The sequence below is a fragment of the Moesziomyces antarcticus genome, assembly GCF_000747765.1.
Source record: "Moesziomyces antarcticus DNA, scaffold: scaffold_v10009, strain JCM 10317, whole genome shotgun sequence".
Lineage (NCBI taxonomy): Eukaryota > Fungi > Basidiomycota > Ustilaginomycetes > Ustilaginales > Ustilaginaceae > Moesziomyces > Moesziomyces antarcticus.
Genome location: NW_014639001.1, coordinates 354,980 through 376,911, shown reverse-complemented (window position 1 = coordinate 376,911; position 21,932 = coordinate 354,980). Strand labels below are relative to the sequence as shown.

At 60.9% G+C, this 21,932-nt stretch overlaps 7 protein-coding genes across 7 annotated transcripts; 3 read left to right on the top strand and 4 right to left on the bottom strand.

Annotated features, from left to right (window-relative positions):
• Positions 1-460: 460 nt before the first annotated feature.
• Positions 461-1,267, top strand: PAN0_009d3797 (prohibitin PHB1; the record flags this gene model as incomplete). The annotated part of the gene is made up of 1 exon (XM_014800756.1): positions 461-1,267. One exon carries the CDS (start codon positions 461-463, stop codon positions 1,265-1,267), a length of 807 nt encoding a protein of 268 aa, XP_014656242.1.
• A 180-nt stretch (positions 1,268-1,447) lies between these two features.
• PAN0_009c3796 (purine and uridine phosphorylase) lies at positions 1,448-2,858 on the bottom strand (the record flags this gene model as incomplete). Its single annotated transcript, XM_014800755.1, has 6 exons — positions 1,448-1,486; positions 1,566-1,680; positions 1,746-2,488; positions 2,578-2,593; positions 2,685-2,731; positions 2,826-2,858. 6 exons carry the CDS (start codon positions 2,856-2,858, stop codon positions 1,448-1,450), a joined length of 993 nt encoding a protein of 330 aa, XP_014656241.1.
• A 764-nt stretch (positions 2,859-3,622) lies between these two features.
• On the top strand, positions 3,623-4,714 carry PAN0_009d3795 (NADP-dependent leukotriene b4 12-hydroxydehydrogenase; the record flags this gene model as incomplete). Its single annotated transcript, XM_014800754.1, has 1 exon — positions 3,623-4,714. The coding sequence occupies one exon, from the start codon at positions 3,623-3,625 to the stop codon at positions 4,712-4,714; it is 1,092 nt and encodes a 363-aa protein (XP_014656240.1).
• A 434-nt stretch (positions 4,715-5,148) lies between these two features.
• PAN0_009c3794 (uncharacterized protein) lies at positions 5,149-8,268 on the bottom strand (the record flags this gene model as incomplete). The annotated part of the gene is made up of 1 exon (XM_014800753.1): positions 5,149-8,268. The coding sequence occupies one exon, from the start codon at positions 8,266-8,268 to the stop codon at positions 5,149-5,151; it is 3,120 nt and encodes a 1,039-aa protein (XP_014656239.1).
• Positions 8,269-11,680: 3,412 nt separating this feature from the next.
• On the top strand, positions 11,681-12,060 carry PAN0_009d3793 (N19M, NADH-ubiquinone oxidoreductase 9.5 kDa subunit; the record flags this gene model as incomplete). The annotated part of the gene is made up of 3 exons (XM_014800752.1): positions 11,681-11,725; positions 11,799-11,940; positions 12,014-12,060. 3 exons carry the CDS (start codon positions 11,681-11,683, stop codon positions 12,058-12,060), a joined length of 234 nt encoding a protein of 77 aa, XP_014656238.1.
• A 199-nt stretch (positions 12,061-12,259) lies between these two features.
• Positions 12,260-13,695, bottom strand: PAN0_009c3792 (sec14 cytosolic factor; the record flags this gene model as incomplete). Its single annotated transcript, XM_014800751.1, has 3 exons — positions 12,260-12,971; positions 13,040-13,179; positions 13,255-13,695. 3 exons carry the CDS (start codon positions 13,693-13,695, stop codon positions 12,260-12,262), a joined length of 1,293 nt encoding a protein of 430 aa, XP_014656237.1.
• Positions 13,696-14,479: 784 nt separating this feature from the next.
• On the bottom strand, positions 14,480-21,507 carry PAN0_009c3791 (carbamoyl-phosphate synthase; the record flags this gene model as incomplete). Its single annotated transcript, XM_014800750.1, has 2 exons — positions 14,480-21,138; positions 21,303-21,507. 2 exons carry the CDS (start codon positions 21,505-21,507, stop codon positions 14,480-14,482), a joined length of 6,864 nt encoding a protein of 2,287 aa, XP_014656236.1.
• Positions 21,508-21,932: the final 425 nt, after the last annotated feature.

The following is a 21,932-nucleotide window of genomic DNA, read 5'->3' as shown; positions in this document are numbered from 1 at the left end:
CCAGCGTCTGGAGGACCGAAAGCCAAGCTGCCTAGCCAGCGAGCGATACTTGTGGACGGCAGCGAAGGTGGTGCTGCTGCTCTTCGTCCTCGTGCGGGCTGCCCATCAAAAGCGGCACAAAGGGACCCCCTCTTTTTTCCCAGGGTTCGGCTTGAAGCGAAGGTGGAGGCTAACGTTCTTCCTGAGAGGCAGGCTTTTTTTTTGGGTGTTGGTGCGGTTCAGCGCTCCGATCTCGCCTGCCGATTTTGTACGCGTGCTCTCGTGCGGAAAAAGCAGTCTCAGCCAATGCAGAGAGCGCTTACGTTTTGTGCGCGGCGGGGCCGTTGCTCAGCACAAGCCAAGGCAAGTCCGATGGAAGGTCGGCTCCTCATCGTCGCCAATACCGTTGCTGTTGCCTAATCACCGTCACCCTCCTCGACAAACACACACTCTTCCTACCTCCCACACACACTCTCACAACATGTCGAACTTGGCGGCCCGCTTCGCCGTGCCATTGGGTCTGGGTGTGATGGCGCTCCAGGCGTCGCTCTACGACGTGCCCGGTGGATACCGCGCGGTGATGTTCGATCGATTCCAGGGTGTCAAGGACCTAGCTACGGGCGAGGGCACCCACGTCCTTGTGCCATGGCTGCAAAAGGCGATCCTGTACGACGTGCGCATCAAGCCGCGCAACATCTCCACCACCACGGGCTCCAAGGATCTGCAGATGGTGTCGTTGACGCTGCGTGTGCTCAGCCGTCCGGACATCCAGCACCTGCCCAAGATCTACCAATCTCTCGGAATCGACTACGACGAGCGTGTGCTGCCCTCGATCGGAAACGAGGTGCTCAAGGCCACCGTGGCGCAGTTTGATGCGGCCGAGCTCATCACGCAGCGCGAGGTGGTGTCGGCGCGCATCCGCGAGGACCTGCTGAAGCGCGCCAAGGAGTTCAACATTGTGCTCGAGGACGTGTCGATCACGCACATGACCTTCGGTCAGGACTTCACCAAGGCGGTCGAGCAGAAGCAGATCGCACAGCAGGACGCCGAGCGTGCCAAGTTTATCGTCGAGAAGGCCGAGCAGGAGCGCCAGGCGAGCGTCATCCGCGCCGAGGGCGAGGCCGAGGCGGCACAGACCATCTCGAGGGCGCTCGAGAAGGCCGGCGACGGTCTGCTCACCATCCGAAGAATCGAGGCGTCCAAGGATATCGCCTCGACGCTCAGCAATGCAAAGAACGTCACCTACCTCCCGCACGGTCAGGGCATGCTTCTCAACATGCAGACCTAAGGCGCGGGCAGGGCACCATCCGCAGCCTCGGTTCCTCTTGTAGTTCTATTCCACAGCGCAATCCATCACCACTATCTCACGACCGTCGAGCGTCCCAAGAAGCACGCGTGAGACTCTTTCAGATCCATTGGCAGCGGAACAAGGAATCTTCTAGCGGGACATGAGTGCAAGCGTGTAGGTCTAGGCGGACTGGTTCCAGACGCCGGTGGGGTGGAGTCGCTGTAGGTGAAACCCAAGAGAGCGTGGACGGTGAGTTGGGTTGAATTCGACTTTGGTGCTGGGATGCGTAGGGACTTACTTCGTTGGGAATTTGGATGTTGGCAAGCGCAGTGAGCACCGACTTGCCCGCCCAGTGTTCGAGCGTCTCGCACTGTTCGGGCGAGATGAATGCCGAAGTGTTGCGGTTTGCAAAGCTGTCCGAGCCAAACATTCGTCAGTCTGTGCTTCTCTGTGAGTGGTTTGGAGGGTGGGGACGTACATCATCTGAACGGCACCGGTCCTGATCTTGCCCTTGTGTACTGGCTGTTCGCCATTCTTTTCCGCCAGGTCAATGGCATCATTCGCAGCGGCAGCAAGGTGGTTGAGGAGGAAAGTTTCCATCTCGAGCGTTGCCACACCGGGTCTCCTCTCCCGGATCACATCGATCAGATTCACATTGGCATCCACGAACGCCGGGTCGATCCTGCCCTGACTTCCGTAGAAGCTGTCCGCCGATGCATTCACCGTATCACCAGCCGCCTTGACCTCCTCGCCTCCAAAAAGGTCGGCGCTGTTCTTGGGTTTATCAGCCTCGAGTGCGGCGAGTAGTGCATCGTGAACCTCTTGATCCGCATCGAGCGGCTTGGTGATGAGATACGGTTCGAGCGCACCCGAGCGTCGCTCATCGGCAGTCGTGTCGTGGTGGAAGTAGTCGTAGTTGCGCGAGATTCCGAACGAAGCTTTAGGGACTACGACGGTGCCAATACCGTACTCGGGTTGGAGGGAGCCGCACGAGCCAAGACGGACGATGATCATCTCGCCCTCGACGACCGCACGGCACTCGCGCACGAAGAAGTCGACCACGGAAAAGCCCATACCGATGGCTACGATCGAGATGGGTACGCCCTGGAACGTGCCCGTGAGCGTGAGGAAGTTGCGCTGCGAGCTGAACTCGAACAGCGGCTTACCGCCGTCGAACGCCTTGGCAATGCGGTGCGCGCGCACCTGGTCACCAACCGTAATCTAGATGCAATCAGCGCATTCCAGCGAGAAGGTCAGCTGGCGCTGTGCGCGAGCAATTGCTCCAGGTAGATGAGATGAGATGCACTTACGATGCGATTAGCAACCCTAGTCCGACCCAAAAGCAAGTCACAGATAAGAACGCAGCGTCAGCAGAGGCGCATACGACAAGAGCATATACATCACCCGCAGCACTTACTGTCCAACCTTGGTGGCTACGTGATACGTTCGGCCTTGGGCATCTTGCTGTGATCGTCCAGAAGCACAAGCAACGCCTTATCAGTCAAGACTTCGTGCTTGTGGGGTAAGCTTACCGCAACATGAGGTCGGGTTTACTTACGGGAAAGTTGGCGTTGCTGAGGACGTCCTTCATCTTTGCTCTATTGTGTATGTAGCGGAGTGACTTGCAAGGAGGAAGGCTCGCTTCGGCTTGGCTGTGGGCGTGGATCAAAGCTATATAGATGGCCGGGTGCGGGGTCGAGAAGAACGTGCGGGGGCAGCGACTTTTTCCTCGGCGTAAGCGGTGTCACAGGATCCGGGCGCCGAAGACGTTGGCTCCTGCGCGCAGTCGCCTTCCGAAGATCCGAGCAAGCGCGGAGATGGCCGAAGCTGTTCGTTGCCCCACCCCGATGAGGATCTGATCGGGACGAGACCGACTCCACAGTTGCTTGTTAGGTTGTGGTGCTGTTGAGAAATGACCGGCTCGGCCATGTGGCAGCCTGCATAAGGTCGACGGTCAGCCGGTGTGTCAGCGCGGCTGAGCCCAGGCCATCCGAATTTCGGCCAAGGCTTAACCGGCTCAACTGCACTTTGGCAGCCGCTCTGCACTGCCGGTACCGGCTGGATTGGCCGGCTGCATCGCAAAGGAACCCTTTCTTCTTCGAATCTTGCATTGAACTTTGCCACGCAGCAGAGCGCCAAGACGGAGCAGCAAAGCAGCTTGTCTATCTCCGTACTGTCGAGGTGCAGTCTTGGCTTGCTCCATGGAGCCTGCCCCGCCCGGCTCAACTCAACGCTCGGACCGTCGCTCGCCAAAAGTATAGCCGCCCCCTCGCTCGTGTCGTGTTTATAAGCTTCTGTTGCCAGCCCGCGCTTGGCCCTTGGCGTCTCACCACCACACGCTTCCCGGATCCAAGCATGTCGTTCAACATTCCTTCCCAGCAGACGCAGATTGTGCTGCGCGAGCGCCCCACGGCTGCCATCAAGGATACGCTCGGCGCCGCCGACTCGACCTACGAGAAGCGCACCGTGCCCGTCCCCACCGAGGCCGAGCTGGCCGACGGCGAGGTGCTCATCCGCGTCGAGTATGTCTCGCTCGACCCCGCCATGCGCGGCTGGCTTCGCGACGCACGCTCCTACCTTCCCCCCGTCCAGATCGGCGAGGTGATGCGCGCAGGCGGCGTCGGCGTCGTCGTCGCCTCCAAGTTCGCTGGCCTCGCAAAGGGCGACCAGGTGAGCGGCACGCTTGGCTGGCAGCAGTACGCCCGCCTTCCCGGTAAGACGGTCGAGAAGCGCACCATTCGCGAGGGCGGCTCGCTCCTCGACTTCCTCGGCCCGCTCGGCTCCTCCGGCCAGACCGCCTACTGGGGCATCGAAGACGTCGCTGCCGTCAAGAAGGACGATGTTGTCGTCGTCACCGGTGCTGCAGGCTCCGTCGGCACCATCGCCGTCCAGCTCGCCAAGCTCAAGGGCGCCAAGGTCATCGCCGTGGCCGGTGCGGACGACAAGTGCGAGTGGCTCAAAAAGTCGCTCGGCGCCGACGAGGCGCTCAACTACAAGGCGCCCAACTTCCGCCAGACGTACCGCGACATTGTCATCAAGAAGTACGGCTACATCGATGCCATCTTTGAGAATGTCGGCGGCAGCATCCTCGACATGTCGCTGCTGTGCATGAAGCCGCACGGCCGCATTGCGCTGTGCGGTGCCATCTCGGACTACAACAACCCGAAGCCCGACGGCCTCAAGAACTACCAGACCATCATCGCCATGCGTATCAAGCTCCAGGGCTTTATTGTCTTCGACTACCTCAAGCGATACCCGGAGGCAGAGGGCAACATGGCGCGCTGGATGAACGAGGGCAAGCTTGCGCGCAAGTTCCACGTGGTCGGCGAACAGCACGACGCCCAGGCACGCGCAGCGGGCAAGAGTCTCGAGGAGTGCCCCAAGGCGCTCAACGACCTCTTTGCCGGCAAGAACGTCGGAAAGATGGTCGTCCGTGTCGCTCCCTAGTTCTTTGCTGGATAGGCAATCCTCTTGTAACATTAGCATTCTCGTCGTCATCGATTCTTTACACGTAAGCTCAGCGTCAAAGGCTCGGGGAGATGCACGAGTATTCTGAACTGGCAGCGGGTACCAAATGAAGAGGATTCGGAACGACACAGAAATGGCTTTCCTCTTGTAACTTCAACATCTGGTCGTCCACGTTTGCAACTCGCACAGCCCCCACAGGCTCGAAAGGGTGCACGTGTATACTGTATTGGCAGCGGGTAGCAGGCAAAGGTGGGTATTGGACGACAAAGTGAGGACAAGCAGGGAAATGTTGCTGAGGAGAGAAGGGTTAAGAAGGTGGACATCCAAAAATGAAAAATAAAAGTGCCTAAAAAACAGAGGTGTAGAAATTCGAAGCCTTGACCAGATGGGGGATTGGAGAGGGAAGGGGGCGGCTACTCGCCGCTGCCTGCACTCGATACGGGGCTGAGGACACCGCTCTTAGCCTTGCGTGGCGACCTGTTCAGATCCCACGTTCTGGACGTTCCGATGTTGGCCATGCTGCGTTTGGACTTGAGCGGGCTTCCCCCGGGGGCGGCTAGCATTGGACGGCTGGAGTTCTTCCTCAGTCGCTTCGTCGGACTACCCGGCACCGCACCCGAGGCAGAGGCAGGGCTGGTCATATCGAAGTCGTCGTCGTCGGAGCCGGCCATGGCGGTGGTGCCGGTGACGTTGCTCATGGTGCGCGTGCGTACCGAGCTCGTCTCGTCGTCGAAATCATCCTCTTCACCCGACGATGCGCCAAAGCCGCGCAGAGGCACCTTGTAGCTGCCACTGGGTGCAACGGCCGAGCAGATCTCGTCGGCATCGTTCATGCCATAGTTGACAAAGGCAAGCTGCGAGAATCCTGCACCCCCCGAGGCGGTTGGTGTGGGCGACTTGGATTTGCCGGGACTCGAGTGCGAGCGCGATGAGCTGGCGCTCTGGTGCGAGATGGTGCGCGCGCGGGTGGGCGATGCCGAGGTGGTGAGTTCAAGCGTAAATCCAGAGGTTCCAAGGATGCTACCCTTGCTACGGAGAACTCCGCCACTGGCAGAGACTGACGAGCTGGACGACGAGCTGGACCCACCGCTACCCGTCGTTGTTGTGGTGATGCGTCGGTTCGAGGCGATCTTTCGCAGCCCTGGCGCAAGCGGTTTACCAGGCGAAGGCGGCAATGCGCTCGTCCCCACCATGGGACTCCGAAGGTGCGGCGTCGACTTCATCTTGGCCGGCGAACGCGGAGGACTCAACGGGCCCGTGAGCGTGCCTGGCACCTTCCTCGTCGTCAGCCCCGTCGACGGGCCGGCCTTGGGGGCAGGGTTGGCGGATCGTGCCTGGTTCTGCATTTGGAGCAGCTGGAGCTGCTGTTGCTGCAGCTGGCGCATGCGTGTCTGCTGGAGCGCCAGATGCTCGCGCGATGCATCAGCCGGTGCAGAGCGTGGCGTCGCCGCTGTAGGCGGCACCAACCCCGAGCCCGAACCTGCCATGAGCTTGGCCGGCTCGAGCGTAGCCGCACCCTGCTGCTGCACGAACGGATTCTGCAGCTGCATCGGGTTCGCTGCGATCTGGCTCGCAAGCGAGGGTGACGACTCTGTGGTACGCAGCACCGCATGGCTAGCCCGTCTTGGTGGAAGAAGCATCTGCTCGCCACTGCTACCAAAGTGGCCCGTGGCGCTCACCATTCCGCTTGCATTGAGCGTGAGCGCATGAAGACCGCGGTCGCCCACCGACGATCCGCTGATGCTGTTGTGTCGTGGCGGCGGGTACACCGATGTGTACCCCGCCAGATCCTGCGAGCCCGTGGCGACACTGCCTGCAAACAGCGTCGCGTCGTGCTGGTGCACGAACTGAGGCGTGAATACACCCTGCTGCGTCGGCTGGCCCTGCTGCTGCGCGAGGTGAAGGTTGGAGAACTGGTTCTGGATCGACGGCGCAAAGCTCGCCGAGTCCGCCGACAGCGGCATGCCGGGCACCCTCGGGTCAAAGCCAGCATAGCCCTGCATCGGCATTGGCACGTAGCCCTGCACGCCGTGCTGGTACGCGGGCATGCCGCTCGGCCCTGGTTGAAGAGGATGCTGCGGCGTCACTGGCGTGAGCAGGCCCGTCGAGCCCAGGCTGAGCTTGCGCGGCGAGTTGCCTTCCATGCCATACATGAGTGCGGCCTGTACCGCCTTCGCTGCGCGTTCGCTCGCTTCCTGGCCGGCAAACTGCTGGCTCGGCGTGACAAAGTCCTGATACACGCCGAGCCGTGCCGCCTGCTGCGCAACGTGGATCTGGTGCAGCTGCGCGAGCCTCTTGCGCTGCTCATCCGTCATCTTCTCCGGGTCGATCGTCGACTCGGCGGGATTGCCCACCGTGACGGTGCGGCCGGGAGCCACCTCGATGGTCTGGTCGCCTTCGCCGCCCTGTGGCACCGCGACGGGCGAGGGGGCAGAGAGGTCGCGCTGCACCGCACGGCGCTGGAACAAGGCTGATGACTGTGCTACACTGGCATTGCCCGAAAGTTCCGTGAGGGTGGGCAGACCGTCCTTGCTCTCTTCTCCTGCCAAGATGGTATGGGCGTGGTCGGGCACGTCGTTCGCCGGGCTGCTGGCGGTGCTAGCTCGTGGACCAAGTTCGAGACCCAGCGCATTGTCGCCCGGGATGCGCTCCTGCGGGAAGCCAACGTCGATGAGGTAATCGTTGATGAGCGTCTGTGACCCTGCAGCTGCGAGCACGGGGTCGTCGCGCTGAAGAAGCGGTGCACTGATGCAGGAGCGAAGTGCCCGGGAAGGAGCGTTGAGGAAGCCCGGGCCCTCACTGCCTGCAGGGCTGAGATCCGAGCCAAGCTGGTCGAAGCCCGCGCCAAGGCCGCCGGGCGAGTCGACTTCGTCGTCGGCCTGGTCGATGCTGATGGCGAAGCTGGGTACGTTGACGCCTCTGCGTGCGGTCTTGGCGGTAACCGCCTGCGTTTGACCGTACCAGATGCCCTCGGGCGAGTCGACGTCCGAGTCGATCAGCCCACCCATCACTTCTGGCCCGTGATTCCAGCCGGGCAGGTTGATGGTCGTTGCCATGTACGGGCTACTTGACGCCGAAGCAGCGTCGTTGAAGAAGTCGTCCACGTGCAGTGTCTCGGTAAACGTCGATTTGAGATCTGTCGATTCCATCATGATAGCCACACATCGCCTTTGGTCAATATCTCGCTTCGTCTTTGCTGGAGCCAGAGAGAAATTGTACTTACCAATCGAGTGTTCGGCGAGATGCGAGAGGTAGTCGTCTGCATGGTTGAGTGTGGGCAGCTTGGTCTCTGGGGGATGCGCCCACGATAGAGACGAGGGCGAGACGATGTCGAAGCCATCGGTGAGGCTTGCGAAGCTGCTGTCGCGTGGGATGGCGCTGTGGGCGGTGTTGGCGGGCTGGTGACCTTTGGGCGTGTTGTCGTGCGACCCTGCGAGCCATTCGTTGACACTGTCGTCGCGCACGAGGTTGGAGTGCGAGTTGTGTCGGCTGCCTAGCGATTTGCCAGCGGCAGTCACGATGCTGCTCGCCATGACGGATACACAAGGGAAGCGCGCAGCTTCCCTATGCCCTTTGATATAGTCTGCTGGAGTCGGGATGTGCCTGCTGCAAAGTGCTGGACGAACCGGGTGCAGCGGTGATGATTGCGGGCGCCTAAGATTATATCAGCCGGACAAATGCGCGTGCTTCGAGGAAGGAGGTGACGATGTAGGACAGAGGATAAGAGCGATAAGCGATGATGATGGTGTGGGTATGAGGAGAAGATGTCAAGATCGGTATGAGATGTCGAGAGGTGCTCGGGGGTATCGAAGTGGAAAAGGAAGGTGAGCAAGGACTCGAGTGGCCCAGAAAGCCGATTCGACGAAGCCAAGATGTCAAACTCAGAGAGGTGAGACACGAAGGGTGGGCGTGGGAGTGGCGAGTGGCGAGTGGAGAGGAGCGGAGGAGGAGGAGACGGGGCAAAACATTGGCGTGGCCACAGAGTCAGGTCGGAGGAAGGCTTCACTTGCGCCGCACGGCTAAAGGGAGGTGCAACTCAGCAAAGGGGAGAAGTTACACCCAACCGAAGGCTCAAGCGGCTTGGGTGTGCACGCAGCCATCAGCTCTGCTTGGGCTTGGCTGTCAGATGCCGGCACGGAAGGCTTGGGTGGATCAGGACGAGGTGAGACCAGCGGTCTACCCCAGCTCACGGACGGATGGACCTGCATGAATCGTCCTCATGGCCTCGATTTTCAGCCACACAGAATGCACAGCGAGCGCGATGGGTTGCGCTTAGCTCGATGCTGTTGCAGATCACAGGCAGCAGAAGAGGGAGGAGGAGGAGAGGGCAGGTTTCGGGGCTTGAACTGCAGCTAGAGTTGACACTCGCAGCGTGGCACGCAGGACTGCGGAGGGAGTATGCACGTCAGCGTCGATGTGGCCGGCAGGAGAGAGACAGCAGGCGGGAGGAGGAGCAGAACACAACAATATCCTCCGCCTAGGCGAGGCATAAGGATCGACAGTCTGTCAACCCAGAGGCGTGGATCAGCTCGCCTGCCGAGCCACACTCTCGAAACGCGCTGCCTCTTTTTCTTTTTCTTTTTCTTTTCTTTTTCCTTTTTTTGTCGGCGCTTGAAATGAATTGCAGAGCGCAGCTCGAAAAAGGTCAAGTCGGTCTGAAAACACGCGCGCCACGTTCAGCCTCTCCACCTCACACTCCATCAAGGCGGTTGCTCCTCCGTCACAATGCAACGCTCGCTGCACACTTTGAGCACCGACTCGCAAACTCATGTGATGTTTGCCTCTGCCGGTCGCGGGAAGTTCGGTGATCACTGGTAGTCCCGAGGCGATCCCGGGACGTGAAAGCTTACGGGTCAACCGCCAGCCGCCGTGCTGCGCTCGGCGGGGTTGTGAAGGCAAGACCAAAAGCCTAAGATGCACGCCGTTGAAGAGCAGAGCGATTCAGTCATGTACGAAGAGATTGAGGACTTCGCAACAGGGTTTTGTGGCTTAGCTGCGCCTGCTCTCCGCCCGGCGTTTGCCACCTGCCCAATTGTCGTCGGTAGCTTTGATACAGCCATATGCGATGCGATAGCTTGCTCAGCTTCGGCTTTTGAGAGCCCCTTTGTCTGCGAGATCAAGTCTGGACCTCAGCAACATGCTCAAAGGAGAGGCGGGATGAGTAAGGAGACTCGCGCGCTCACGCAACGTGCTTATCCGAGTTGCCGTCTCCCCATCGGAGATGATGACGAGAAAGCTACTTTCGTCCTACACAGCCTTGGAATGGCTTCGCGCGCAAGACAAGGATGAAAAAGACGGTGCATTTGCAGCTACTGTGGATGGTGCGATCGGACTTCTGTAACCGGTGCGTACGCCGATAGCCGTCGTTGGACGATAGGCGCGCGACATCTACGTCGGAGAACGAAGAGAGCCGCTTGCTGATGCGCGCTAGAGCTACTCGCAGGAGCTATCCGCCCGGGCCTGCTCCGGTCGGGCTAGGTAGCTCGCTTGTGCATGCTGGATGCACCAGCAAGATACGCGCGGGCCATATGTGGCCGCAAGATCTGCGCAGGCCGCGAACGGGTCGTGCATCGTTTGCAGCGTGGCTTGCTTGGAAGGGCGAGGTAGCTCAAGGGTCAGGGTTCGTAAGACGCCTGCATTGAAGCGACCTGCATGCTGGGCTACAACAGACCTGGCTTGTCCACGAGTCCCTTTGCACCTCAAAGCACCGGTTGGGCTGTGAGGACATGGCTGACCCTGGCTACCTGCACGGCCTGAGTCTCGGTGTAGAACTGCCGGAGGGAGGGATTAGGTTAAGGTGGAAGCGGAGAGTGAATTCAAGATCTACACTGCGTTTCTCCAGCCGAGGAGGCAGAGCGTGAAGGGGAAGAGCGAGGGAGGGAGAGAGGGGGGACACTGTTTCTGTCGTGGGTAAAATGGACGGAGCATGTCAAGTGGGCTTCAACTCTACAATATGCAGCTCGGAGAGGCGCTTTCTAATGCGCATTTGAGCTCGCTTGTATTTGGCTTGTATTGGACAAGTTTGACAGCTGCAGCTTGTGCGGCTGTCCTCTTCCGCATCCATCACCTCACTTGAAGCCGAACCATCCGTCGGATACATGGCTTTGCGGCTTGCTTTCGTTCATCCTTCGCCTCGGCCCAGCAAAGAAAGGAAAGCATGAATGGGCCCTCGTGAGGCGTCTGGTCCAGATCCTCAGCCTCCCCGCTCCATTCGCCGTTTGTCCGTCAAGGTTCTGTTGAGAGCTCGGACCTCGCTACGACATGCTTGCCCACATGCTCATCAAAGCCATGCACAACGTAGATAGCCGCGACAGATCTCGGACACCGTTTTAGGCAAGTTCTTCCGTCACACTGGTGTCGGCAAAACAAAAAAGTTCGCCGATAGATCCGTTGAATCAGACGATCGACTCTTGCCGATCTGGGAAGTCCTGACGATCATAGCACGGTTCGCCGGTGCGCCGATCGATGGGCATCGACGCAGGGTCTGGCGGTTGGATAGGCCGATGCAGATTGAACCTTAATCGTGGTGTAGGAGCTGGAAGACCAAGGCGTAGTGACGTCGAGAGGTCTGGAACAGAGTGCAGTGCACGCCCCTGTCTCAACGGCATCCTTCAACCCAGCCATTGCCGATTGAATCATCCGAACACACCGATAGCGAGGGCGTGTTTTTTTCGCGAGTGTTAGACCAGGACTCTGGCTACAACCAACGTTTTTTTAAAGATGTGAGAGTGAATTGACCGTACAAACTTGGAGGAAAAAATTCAAGGAAGATGCGGGATTCGGCTCCGACGCGGATTCGAGACGATCACGCCTGGCGGCACCTTCACATTTCGCCTCACTCACTCACTCCACACTTTACCTCGACATCGACCATCCTCACCTCCTCACACCCTCACCTTCTCGGCTACGTAGTTGCAGACACTGCAGCACAGACTTCGATTCAGCATGGCGTCGCTCTTCTCTCCGTTCCGAAACACATTTCGATACCTCGTATGTCTGCAACCCCCACCCAGCTCCGCGATGGGTAAGGAAAGATCCACTGACAGATGTGACATTTGTTTAGCAATATGCGGCACACGAGCACCCGGTTGTATTCTACTCGATCGTGATCGGCTCGGTCGGCCCTGTGGCTGTGGTGGCTGTGCCGCCTATCCGCAAGGCGTACGGCTGGAAGCCCGCAGAGAAGGTCCCCACGTCCTACCCGCGTAAGTCGCCGCAGGATCTCCCAACAGATGCAGACGGTTGATGCTGACAATGCTTTTTGGTGCGCGTGGACAGTGCCTGCGCGTCAACGTCAAGAGATCAACGCCTACGACGACGAGTAACTTGTCGAGTAGCTTCCAGCGCGTTGGCAATCCCAGCTTCAGTTTCGTCTCTTGCAGCCGTGTGCATCACACCAACACCACATCCGGCCTTCTTTTCAAAGCGCACACCCCAGCTCACACCGACTCACACCCACATTCGATCACACGCGCCATGAGTGAGCACAAAGCGGTGACATTGGACAGAGTACGAAGACGTGGACTACAGATCCGCGGTGCGCACGAGGCGGGTATCCCACGGCCCCTTGTCCGACTTTGCGCACCCTTTGGCATCTCCGCAGTCGCATTCTCCACCCAGACTCCTTGGCCAATCCTGCTTGCTGACGTACTGCCAGATGCGGTCGTGGTAATCCGCGCCTGCAATGTCGATCTTTTCGACGGTGGCGACGGGCAGCCAGCCCTTGACCCACGACCAAATCGTGCTGAACATGTACGGTGCATTGATGATCTGCACGCGTCCGGATAACTCTGGAAAGTTGTTATCCAGGATCGCCAGCAGCTGCTGAAGCTGGCCCTTCATGCTCCAGAACGTTCCCAACCCCAGGCCGGCGAGGTTGACGACCATCATGTTGTCATCCACCCACCGCCCGCTCGCGACCGTGCATGCCTCGTAGCGGTGTCGAACCGCCAGCTCGAGCGTGACTGCAAAGTTCTCGATCACCCGCTCCGGCGTCGTGATCTGGAACACTTTCGTCACGTCCATGTTGCCCAGGTCTTGGATGAAGATCGGTCGACCAAGTCGGTCGGTCTTGTGGAAGTACATGCTCCAGCCGTGCGAAGCGACCTCGTCGCGCTCGGCAAAGTCGAACTCGCGCACGAGCCGGTCGAGCTTGATCTCCTTCTTCCACGCTTCCGCCTTGAGGTACATCGTCCGCGCCGCAGCCACGTTGAAGTTTCGCGCGCGCAGAAAGCGTCTACCGCCAAAGCAAGAGGGTCTGTCAGCAAATGGGTGAGAGACTGCGCATCCGCGTCGGCGACTTACAGAAGCTGTGTGTCTTGATACGACGGCGGTTCGGATTCGGCTTCGTGCAGTGCGCCGTCGTGTCGGAGGGCGGCGGTGAGTTCGTGCAGGGCGCGCGTCTGCGCCTCGGTCAAGTTGCCCGGATGGCCCGGAAGCGGTTGCTGCATTCATCCACACAAACTGTCAGCGTGTCCAATCCCTGCTCGACATCGGCCGCTGATGGCTGCGCAACTTACTGCTTTGGCGCTCCTGAGCACGCGTGGCAGCGGCGAGTCCTGGTTGATCTGTTCGGCGTTCTGGTATTGTGGCACGTGCGGCTCGTTGTCGCTCTTGGACATGCTGGCCCTGCGCGACACGGGTGCCGAATGCTCGCGTGGTGCAGCCGCTCCGTCCGGCTTGGGCGCTCCGCGCATGAGATCGAGCTTCTCGATGCGTTCGCTCATGTCTTCGTTGGGCGGTGTCGTGCTTGCAGAGCTGCTCTGCGAGAGAGATGCTGCCGTCGCCTTGCCGGACGAGCGCGTGAACGAGGCGAAGCGCTGCCTTAACGAAGACGGCGGTGTGGCGGGCTTGGGGGTGGAGTCCTTGTCCGGCGTGAGAAAGGCGCGAGGATAGGTGGCACTGCCCTTGGCGGGTGGCGTCTTGGGCTCCGACGAGCCAGACGATGCGGTCGACTCCATCGACGGAGGCATGTGAAGCACACTTGATTTGACGTGACGTGCGTGGTGTCCTCCCAGCAGCAGATGGAAGCAGGCGGGACCGAGCAAGGTCGCGGCGAAAGTTGCCCCTGAATCACGTTGCCTCTGCGCGCCGAGGTGGGTGATACTCGGTTACGGTTACGGATGTGGTGGGCCCGCGGGAAAGTGTGTGTGGGAGGCTGTGGTGGTGATGGTGTTGGATTGGATCTGTGCGTTGGCTGAAGGTGCATGCAGCCCGCTCCCACCGAGTCGAATGTCTGCTCACGCGAGGCGGCCGACCGCTCATCTTGACTGCATCGCCCTTTCGGCGCGCTCTTTGCCGACAGAAAGCGAGCCGTTTCGAGCCAACCAAAATCGCTCGACGCTCAGCCTCCACTTTGGCGCGGCCCGGCAGCTCCGCCCTGCGGTGCCCTTTTTGACATGTCCGCTGACCGAAAACGAAGCGGTCTCGGCTCACTCACTCCGCCCAACGGTGGCCATCAGCAGAATAAGCACATCTACATGCATCACGGCCCCTGCTCTTCCGTCCGCATCTTCCCGATCCTTACCTTCAACCTCAATTCCACAGTGGCTCGACACATCGCAGTGAAAGGGATGAACGGAGGAAAACATAACTCGATTGGTCGTTTCTAGCTTTATCAAACAGGAGAGCATAAGTGAGGGGAAGAAACAGGGAAAAATACGAGAGCGGCCTCGATGAGGACGTTCGTCAGGGAAAGATCCCTGTACAGTCAAGGAAGAGGAAAGAGGCATAATGATACGGAGTTTAGGCGCGCTGGTGGAGCACCATGGCAAGCAGCGCCATGCGGATGTACATGCCGTACTTGACCTGGCGCCACCACGCCGCGCGCGGGTCGTACTCGAGGTCGTCGGCGAGCTCCTTGTTCTTGGGCAGCGGGTGCAGCACAATCGTGCTGGGCTTGCACTTGGCCAGCGTGGCGTTGTCCACCACGTAGCTGTCCTTGACCGCCTCGTACGCCGAGAGGTCCGGGAAGCGCTCCTTCTGCACGCGCGTCACGTACAGCACGTCGGTGCGCGCCAGAATGTCGTCGCTCAGCACCGTCGACTCGTACTGCTTGATGCCCTTGCGCGCCACCGTCTGCTTGACATCCTCGGGCATCTTGAGCGACTCGGGACTGACGTAGTTGACCGTCACGCCGTACAGGCACAGCAGCTGCACAAGGCTGTGCACCGTGCGTCCGTACTTGAGGTCGCCCACCATGGTGATCGTCAGTCCAGCCACGGTACCCATCTCCTCGCGGATCGCAAACGTGTCGAGCAGCGCCTGCGTCGGGTGCTCGATCGAAGACTCGCCGCCCGAGATCACAGGCACGGGCGAGTGCTTGGCCGCCAGGTGCACGCTGCCCGCCTCCGGGTGGCGCATGACCACCGCGTCCGCGTAGCAGCCCAGCGTGCGGATCGTGTCGGGGATCGACTCGCCCTTCTGCACCGACGACTTGTCCGGCTGCACCTTGACCACCTGTCCACCAAGGCGCAGCATGGCCGCCTCGAACGAGCACGACGTGCGCGTCGACTCCTCGTAGAACAGCGTAGCCAGCACACGTCCGCGCAGCAGATCCACCGAGCCCTGTCGCTCCACCAGCATGCGCATCTCGGTAGCCACCGAGAAGAGCGCGTGCAGGTCTTCACGAGTGAAGCTCTTGACCGACAGGATGTGGCGGCGAGCGAACGTCGGGTGGTACAGCACCGACCCGATCGAAGGAGCCGGCACCGACGTCAGCGCCGTAGACTCGTTGGCAAAGGCAGCCATCAGGCTGCCGCTGCGCGGCTGAGAATCGGTGCTTGCGCCCAGCACGGGCGATCGCAGCGCCAGCGAGAGCGGCGTAGGCGACGTAGGCGCTTCCTGAGCCGAGACACCCGGAGTCGTCGAGGCGCCCGCAGTGGCAGCCGAGAACGACACGCGGCGGCCAGCCGACTTGGCCTGCTTGGCAACCATCGCGACGTTGCTCACGTTGCTGCCGAGCGAGGCGTCCGAAAGCACCTCGCCATCCACGAAAACCGTCTTGGCCTTGAGCGTCACGCGGTTGATCGAGCCCACCGTGGCGCGCGACTCGAGCGGCGACCAATAGTCGCGGCGCACGAATGCGGTCGGGCGGTCGATCTCCACCTCGACCTGCGTGTCGGCCTGCGACTGAACGCCGAACACCTGCTTGGGCTTGGTGTACAGCCTGCTCACAATGTCGTCCAGCGTCAGACGGCGCTCGTTGACCGCATCGAGCAGCAGCAGCAGCGTCTCCTCGATACCCGCCTCGGGCGCAGCCACCTCGCCGATCTCCTTGGCCAGCTGGTACGGCGTGCTGCCGATCGAGAACATGTCGATGTCCTCCAGGTTCTCCCACAGCGCCTTCTGGTCGTCCGCCGAGGGCAGGCAAGTAGCCTGCGGGTACATCTCGGTGGTGAAGAAGAGAGCGTACACGGCAACGTCGCACGTCACCTGCAGACCCTTGGCCTTGCTGAGAGCGATCAGCTGGATGTCGTCGCGCGACAGCACGTTGGTCACGTGGATCGAGCGGTTGTTGAGGCTGGCGAGCAGCAGCACCGAAGCGAGATCGGTGTTGCGGGCGTCCGTCACGATCGGGCGGTCCGCGGGCCACGAGGCAAAGTGCGAGGCGATGGTCGCCGCCTTGTGCACGTTCGAGCCAAGGCCGTTGAACGAGATGAGCAGCGAGCGCGCGCCGTCAGCCAGCTCGTCGATAGTCTCGGCGTTGTCCGACGTCGCGGAAACACCGAGCGACACATCGCAGTGCGCACCCTCGACGATCTTGCTCTCGGCCGTGGCCAGAGAAGCGGCATCCACGATGCTCGACGACACACCAACGGGCATCACCTGGAGCGTGGTGAAGCCGCCGGCGATCGAGGCGCGCGTGATGGCAGCCAGCTCGTCCGTGCTCACCTTGCCGTCGGCGATGCTGGGCACAAACGTGTTGACGTTGATGAGACCGGGCAGCGTGAAGGCGGTGTGGCTAGTCTTGAAGTCGACAGGGGAGATGTCGAAGTTCGAGCCGGCCTTGCGGTGACGGGCGAGCGCCTCGACGAAGAGCTTGGCGTTCTTGACGTTGGTGATCAGCGGGATGGAACGGTCAATCGCCAGTCGTCGCGCACGGTAACCCATCGAGGTGAACGACACCGGTCGTCGGTACTTGTTCTTGCTCGGCAGCGAGATGAAGAGCGACGACAGACCCGATGTCAAGTGCGTGAGCAGCGAGTAGGATGCCTTGGTCGTGTCCTCGAACTTGGACTCGTCGTCCTCGGGCAGAGCCTCGAGGTGGATGACGGGGATGCCCTGCTCCGAGTAGAAGTCGGCCGAGCCCGAGGATCCGTACAGGGTGAAGCCGAGCTGGTGCAGCGTTCGCACCGCAGGCAGCAGCTCCTGCTTCTCGCTGAACGAGCCGATCGAAAGCAGCACGTTCTTGGTGGGCAGGCGGATACCCGAGGCGATCATCGCCTTGAGGTACGCCTCGTACTTGTTGCGACCGAAGCAGGCCACCTCACCGGTCGAGGCCATCTCGACACCAAGAATGGGGTCGGCGCCGGCCAGACGGCTGAACGAGAACTGCGGCACCTTGACACCGACGTAGTCGCGCGGCAGGTCCACCTTCGGGTACGCCTCGACGGGCAGGTCGAGCATGATGTCGGTGGCCATCTGGATGGCGTCGATACCGGTGACCTTGCTGACGAAGGGGAACGATCGCGCAGCGCGGACGTTGCACTCGATCACCTTGATGTCGTTGTTCTTGGCGATGAACTGGATGTTGAAGGGACCGGTGACGTGCAGCGAGGCGGCGATCTTGGCGGTGGCCACCTCGATGCGGCGCACCGTCTCGGGGTCGAGGTCCTGAGGAGGCAGGATGAGCGTAGCGTCACCCGAGTGCACACCGGCATTCTCGACGTGCTCGGAGACGTAGTGCATCATCATCTTGCCGTCCTTGGCGACGGCGTCCATCTCGATCTCCTTGGCGCCCTCGAGGTACTTGGTGATGACGACGGGGTGCTCGCGGTTGATGGCGGCGGCCTGCGAGAGGTAGCTGTTGAGGTCCTCGGGCGAGTAGACGACGTTCATGGCGGCACCACTGAGCACGTACGACGGACGCACCAGGACGGGGTAGCCGAAGCGGGCACAGGCGGACTGGGCCTCCTCGAAGCTAGTGAGCTCCTTCCACATGGGCTGGTCGACGCCGATCTTGTCGAGCATGCGCGAGAACTTGTATCGGTTTTCGGCCATGTCGATCATCTCGGGCGAGGTGCCGAGGATCTTGACGTTCTGGCGGTGGAGCGGCAGCGCAATGTTGTTGGGCGTCTGGCCACCCATCGAGATGATCACACCGGACGACTGCTCCGTGTCGTAGATATCGAGCACGGTCTCGAGCGAGATGTTCTCAAAGTACAGACGGTCGGCCTCGTCGTAGTCGGTCGAGACGGTCTCGGGGTTGTAGTTGACCATGATCGTCTTGAAGCCGCGCTGACGCAGCGTGCGGATGGCACGCACGGCACACCAGTCGAACTCGACCGACGAGCCGATGCGGTAGACACCGGAGCCCAGCACCATGACACCCTTGTCGCTGAAGTTGACGTCGTGCTCGACAGCGTTGTAGGTGGTGTAGAGGTAGTTGGTGTAGGCGGGGAACTCGGCGGCGACCGTGTCGATCTGCTTGACGAAGGGCATGATGGCGTGCTCCTGACGCAGCTTGCGCACGGCGAGCTCGGTCGAGTTGAGCGCCTTGGCGAGCTGCTTGTCCGAGAATCCGAGCTGCTTGGCCTGACGGAGCATGGCGGGCGGGAAGCTGGCGGCGTTGTGGGTGCCAAACACCTTGTGGGCGTTCATGATGCGCATGAGCTTGCTGAGGAACCAGCGGTCGATGTTGCTCATCTTGTGGATCTTGTCGACCGAGTAGCCCTTGGCCATGGCGTTGGCGATGGCGAACATGCGCTTGTCGGTGGGGTTGGTGAGCTCCTCGTCGATCTCGTCGTCGGCGACGACGTCGTTGGCGCTGAAACCGTCGTACTGGTAGTCGATGGATCGGATGGCCTTCTGGATCGACTCCTCGAAGGTGCGGCCGATGCTCATGACCTCGCCGACACTCTTCATCGAAGAGCCAAGCTTGCTGCTGACGCGGACGAACTTGCGCAGATCCCATCGGGGGAACTTGGTGACGACATAGTCGAGCGAAGGCTCGAAGCAGGCGCTAGTCTCGCGCGTCACGCTGTTGCGGATCTCGTTGAGCGGGATGTTGAGACCGAGCTTGGCAGCGATGAAGGCGAGCGGGTATCCGGTGGCCTTGGAGGCGAGCGCCGAGGATCGCGAGAGACGGGCGTTGACCTCGATGATGCAGTACTCGCGCTTGTGCGGGTTGAGCGCATACTGGATGTTGCACTCACCCACGACACCGAGATGACGGATGACGTTGACGGCGGTGGTTCGGAGCATGTTGTAGTCGTCGTCGCTGAGCGTCTGCGAGGGGGCAATGACGATCGAGTCACCCGTGTGGATACCGAGCGGGTCAAAGTTCTCCATGTTGCAGACGGTGATGCAGTTGTTGCGGCAATCACGCACGACCTCGTACTCGACCTCCTTCCAGCCCTTCATCGACTTTTCGACGAGCACCTGGGGCGAGTTGGCAAAGGCAGCAGCGCAGAGCTTGCGCAGCTCCTCGACGTCGTTGGCGAAACCGGAGCCGAGACCGCCGAGGGCGAAGGCGGCACGGACGATGACGGGGAAGCCGATCGACTTGGCGGCAGCGAGCGCCTCGTCCCAGTTATTGGCGGCGGCCGAAGGGGCGCACTTCTCGCCGATCTCCTCCATGGCCTTGGCGAAGAGGTCGCGGTCCTCGGTGGTGATGATGGTGTCGATGGGCGTACCGAGGATCTTGACACCCATCTTGGGGAGCTCGTCCTTGATCTTGATACCGACGTTGAGCGCGGTCTGACCACCAAAGGTGCAGTAGATACCGTCCGGTCGCTCGTGCTCGATGACCTTGAGCACAAACTCGGGGGTGACGGGGAGGAAGTAGACCTTGTCGGCGAGACCGGTGGAGGTCTGGATGGTGGCGATGTTGGGGTTGATGAGCACGGTGTAGATGCCCTCCTCCTTGAGCGCCTTGATGGCTTGCGAACCGGAGTAGTCGAACTCACCGGCCTGGCCGATCGAGAGACCACCGGAGCCGAGGACGAGCACCTTGCGGACGTTGACACGGGGAGTCTTGGCGGCGTTCTCGGCGTGGATACCACCGGTGAAGCCGACGGGGGGCAGGATGGTGGCGGGGGTGGCGCCAGGAGCGGCCTTGACGGCGGCGCAGTCAACGACACTGCGAATGAAGACATCGAAGAGGAACTCGGTGTCACGAGGACCAGGAGTGCTCTCGGGGTGGAATTGGACACTGAAGTAAGGGCCTTCGGTCGAGTAGATACCCTCGTTGGTGTCGTCGTTGGCGTTGGCAAAGAGGGCCTTCCAGCCGAGGGGGAGGGTGTCGGCGTTGACGGCGAAACCGTGGTTCTGGGAGGTGATGTAGCAGCGGCCACTGATCTGGTCGGTACAGGGGATGTTGTGGCCACGGTTACCGAATTTGAGCTTCTCGGTCTGGGCACCGGCGGCGAGAGCAAGCAGCTGGTGACCGAGACAGATACCAAAGATGGGGATCATGTCGGCGCCCTTGCGCTTGAGGAGCTCGGCGATACGGGCGATGGTGGGGCCGCACGAGACCGGGTCACCGGGACCGTTGGAGATGAAGAGACCGTCAAAGGAGCCGACGTCGGCGAGGAAGTCGTAGTCCCAAGGGACGACGTTGAGCTCGACGCCACGCGAGGTGAAGCATCGGATCTGGTTGTACTTCATACCGACGTCAAGCGCAAGGATGCGGATGGGGCGACCGGAGGGATGGAGGAGGGGAGCGTCAAACTTGCCGAGCGACTCGCCCGAGGCGGTGTTGGCCGGGGTGTAGAGCTGGGGCTTCTTGCACGAGACGCGAGCGACCAGGTTCTCGGCGTTGGGGTCGGCGAAGGGGAGGTCGACGATGGCCTGGCGCCAGTTGCCGGCAGCGGCGGCCTGGACGATGGAGGCGCCGGGCTGGGGCGTGAGGAGCTTGCCGAGCATGCTACCCTGGTTTCGGATCTTCTTGGTCAGGGCGCGAGTGTCGATGCCGTAGACGGCGGGGACGCCGCTCTCCTTGAGCCAGTCCGAGAGACCGGTCTGGGCGAGGTAGTGGCTGAACTCGTGGCTGTAGTACGACACGACGAGACCGGCCACGTGAATGCGGCTCGATTCGAAGGGGGATGCCAGCAGCTTCTGGATGCTCTGGGCGGCCTCCTCTCGGCTGGGAACACCGTAGTTGCCGGCGAGAGGGAAGGTGAGAACGAGGATCTGACCCTCGTACGAGGGGTCAGTGATCGACTCGACGTAGCCGACCATACCTGTGCATAGCGGCGTTCGCAGGGAACATCACGGTCAGGTTGGAGGCGGCGGGTCAGATAAGGGCTCGACAAACTCGTTGCGCAGGGAGCTGCACAAGGCTGAGAGCCGGCGCTTGGAGACGCGGACTGTGCAAGCAGCAGAGTCGAGGCGGCGTTGGACTTACCAGTCTGGAAGACACACTCTCCGGAGATGGACTTGCCCTCGGCACCGAAGCTGATACCGCGGTAAGCGGAACCGTCGGCGAGCTCGAGGACCATCTCGGTGCTGTCCTCTTGACCGAGAGGCGGGCTCGTGGCGGGGGGGTAGAGGGCGACCTGGCCGTTGGGGGCCAGGGCAGGCTGACCTGCTCCCAGCGAAGGGGTGGTCATGATGGATATCTAGTTTAGGGGGGAAAGAGAGAGGATAGGAAGAAAGAAAGTGATGGACCTCGAACAGCTGACGAGCTAGCACTGTTCAGAGTGAGGCTATTTTTGGGGTGGGAAAGCGATCTCTAGAGACACAAGAGAGTCGCTGGGGTGTGTGTGAGGGGGGTTTTGTCTAGCGTCGTGGACGAGCCGGAGCGCTGCTGCGACTAGTTTGGAACGATGCAAGAGAGGAGGTTTCGCCGTGTAAAGCGAAGAAGGGTGAGATGGTGGTGGACGATGAACACAATCAAGGAAGAAGACGGCGGAAAGGGGTTGTCAGAAGGACGGTTTGGTTTGGATTGGCAAGTCAGATCGAGTTCTTGGACCTCGTTCGACCTCCTTCCTGTCTTGCGTTGTGTTGATGCTCGCTAGAGAGGAAGGAGGAGGAG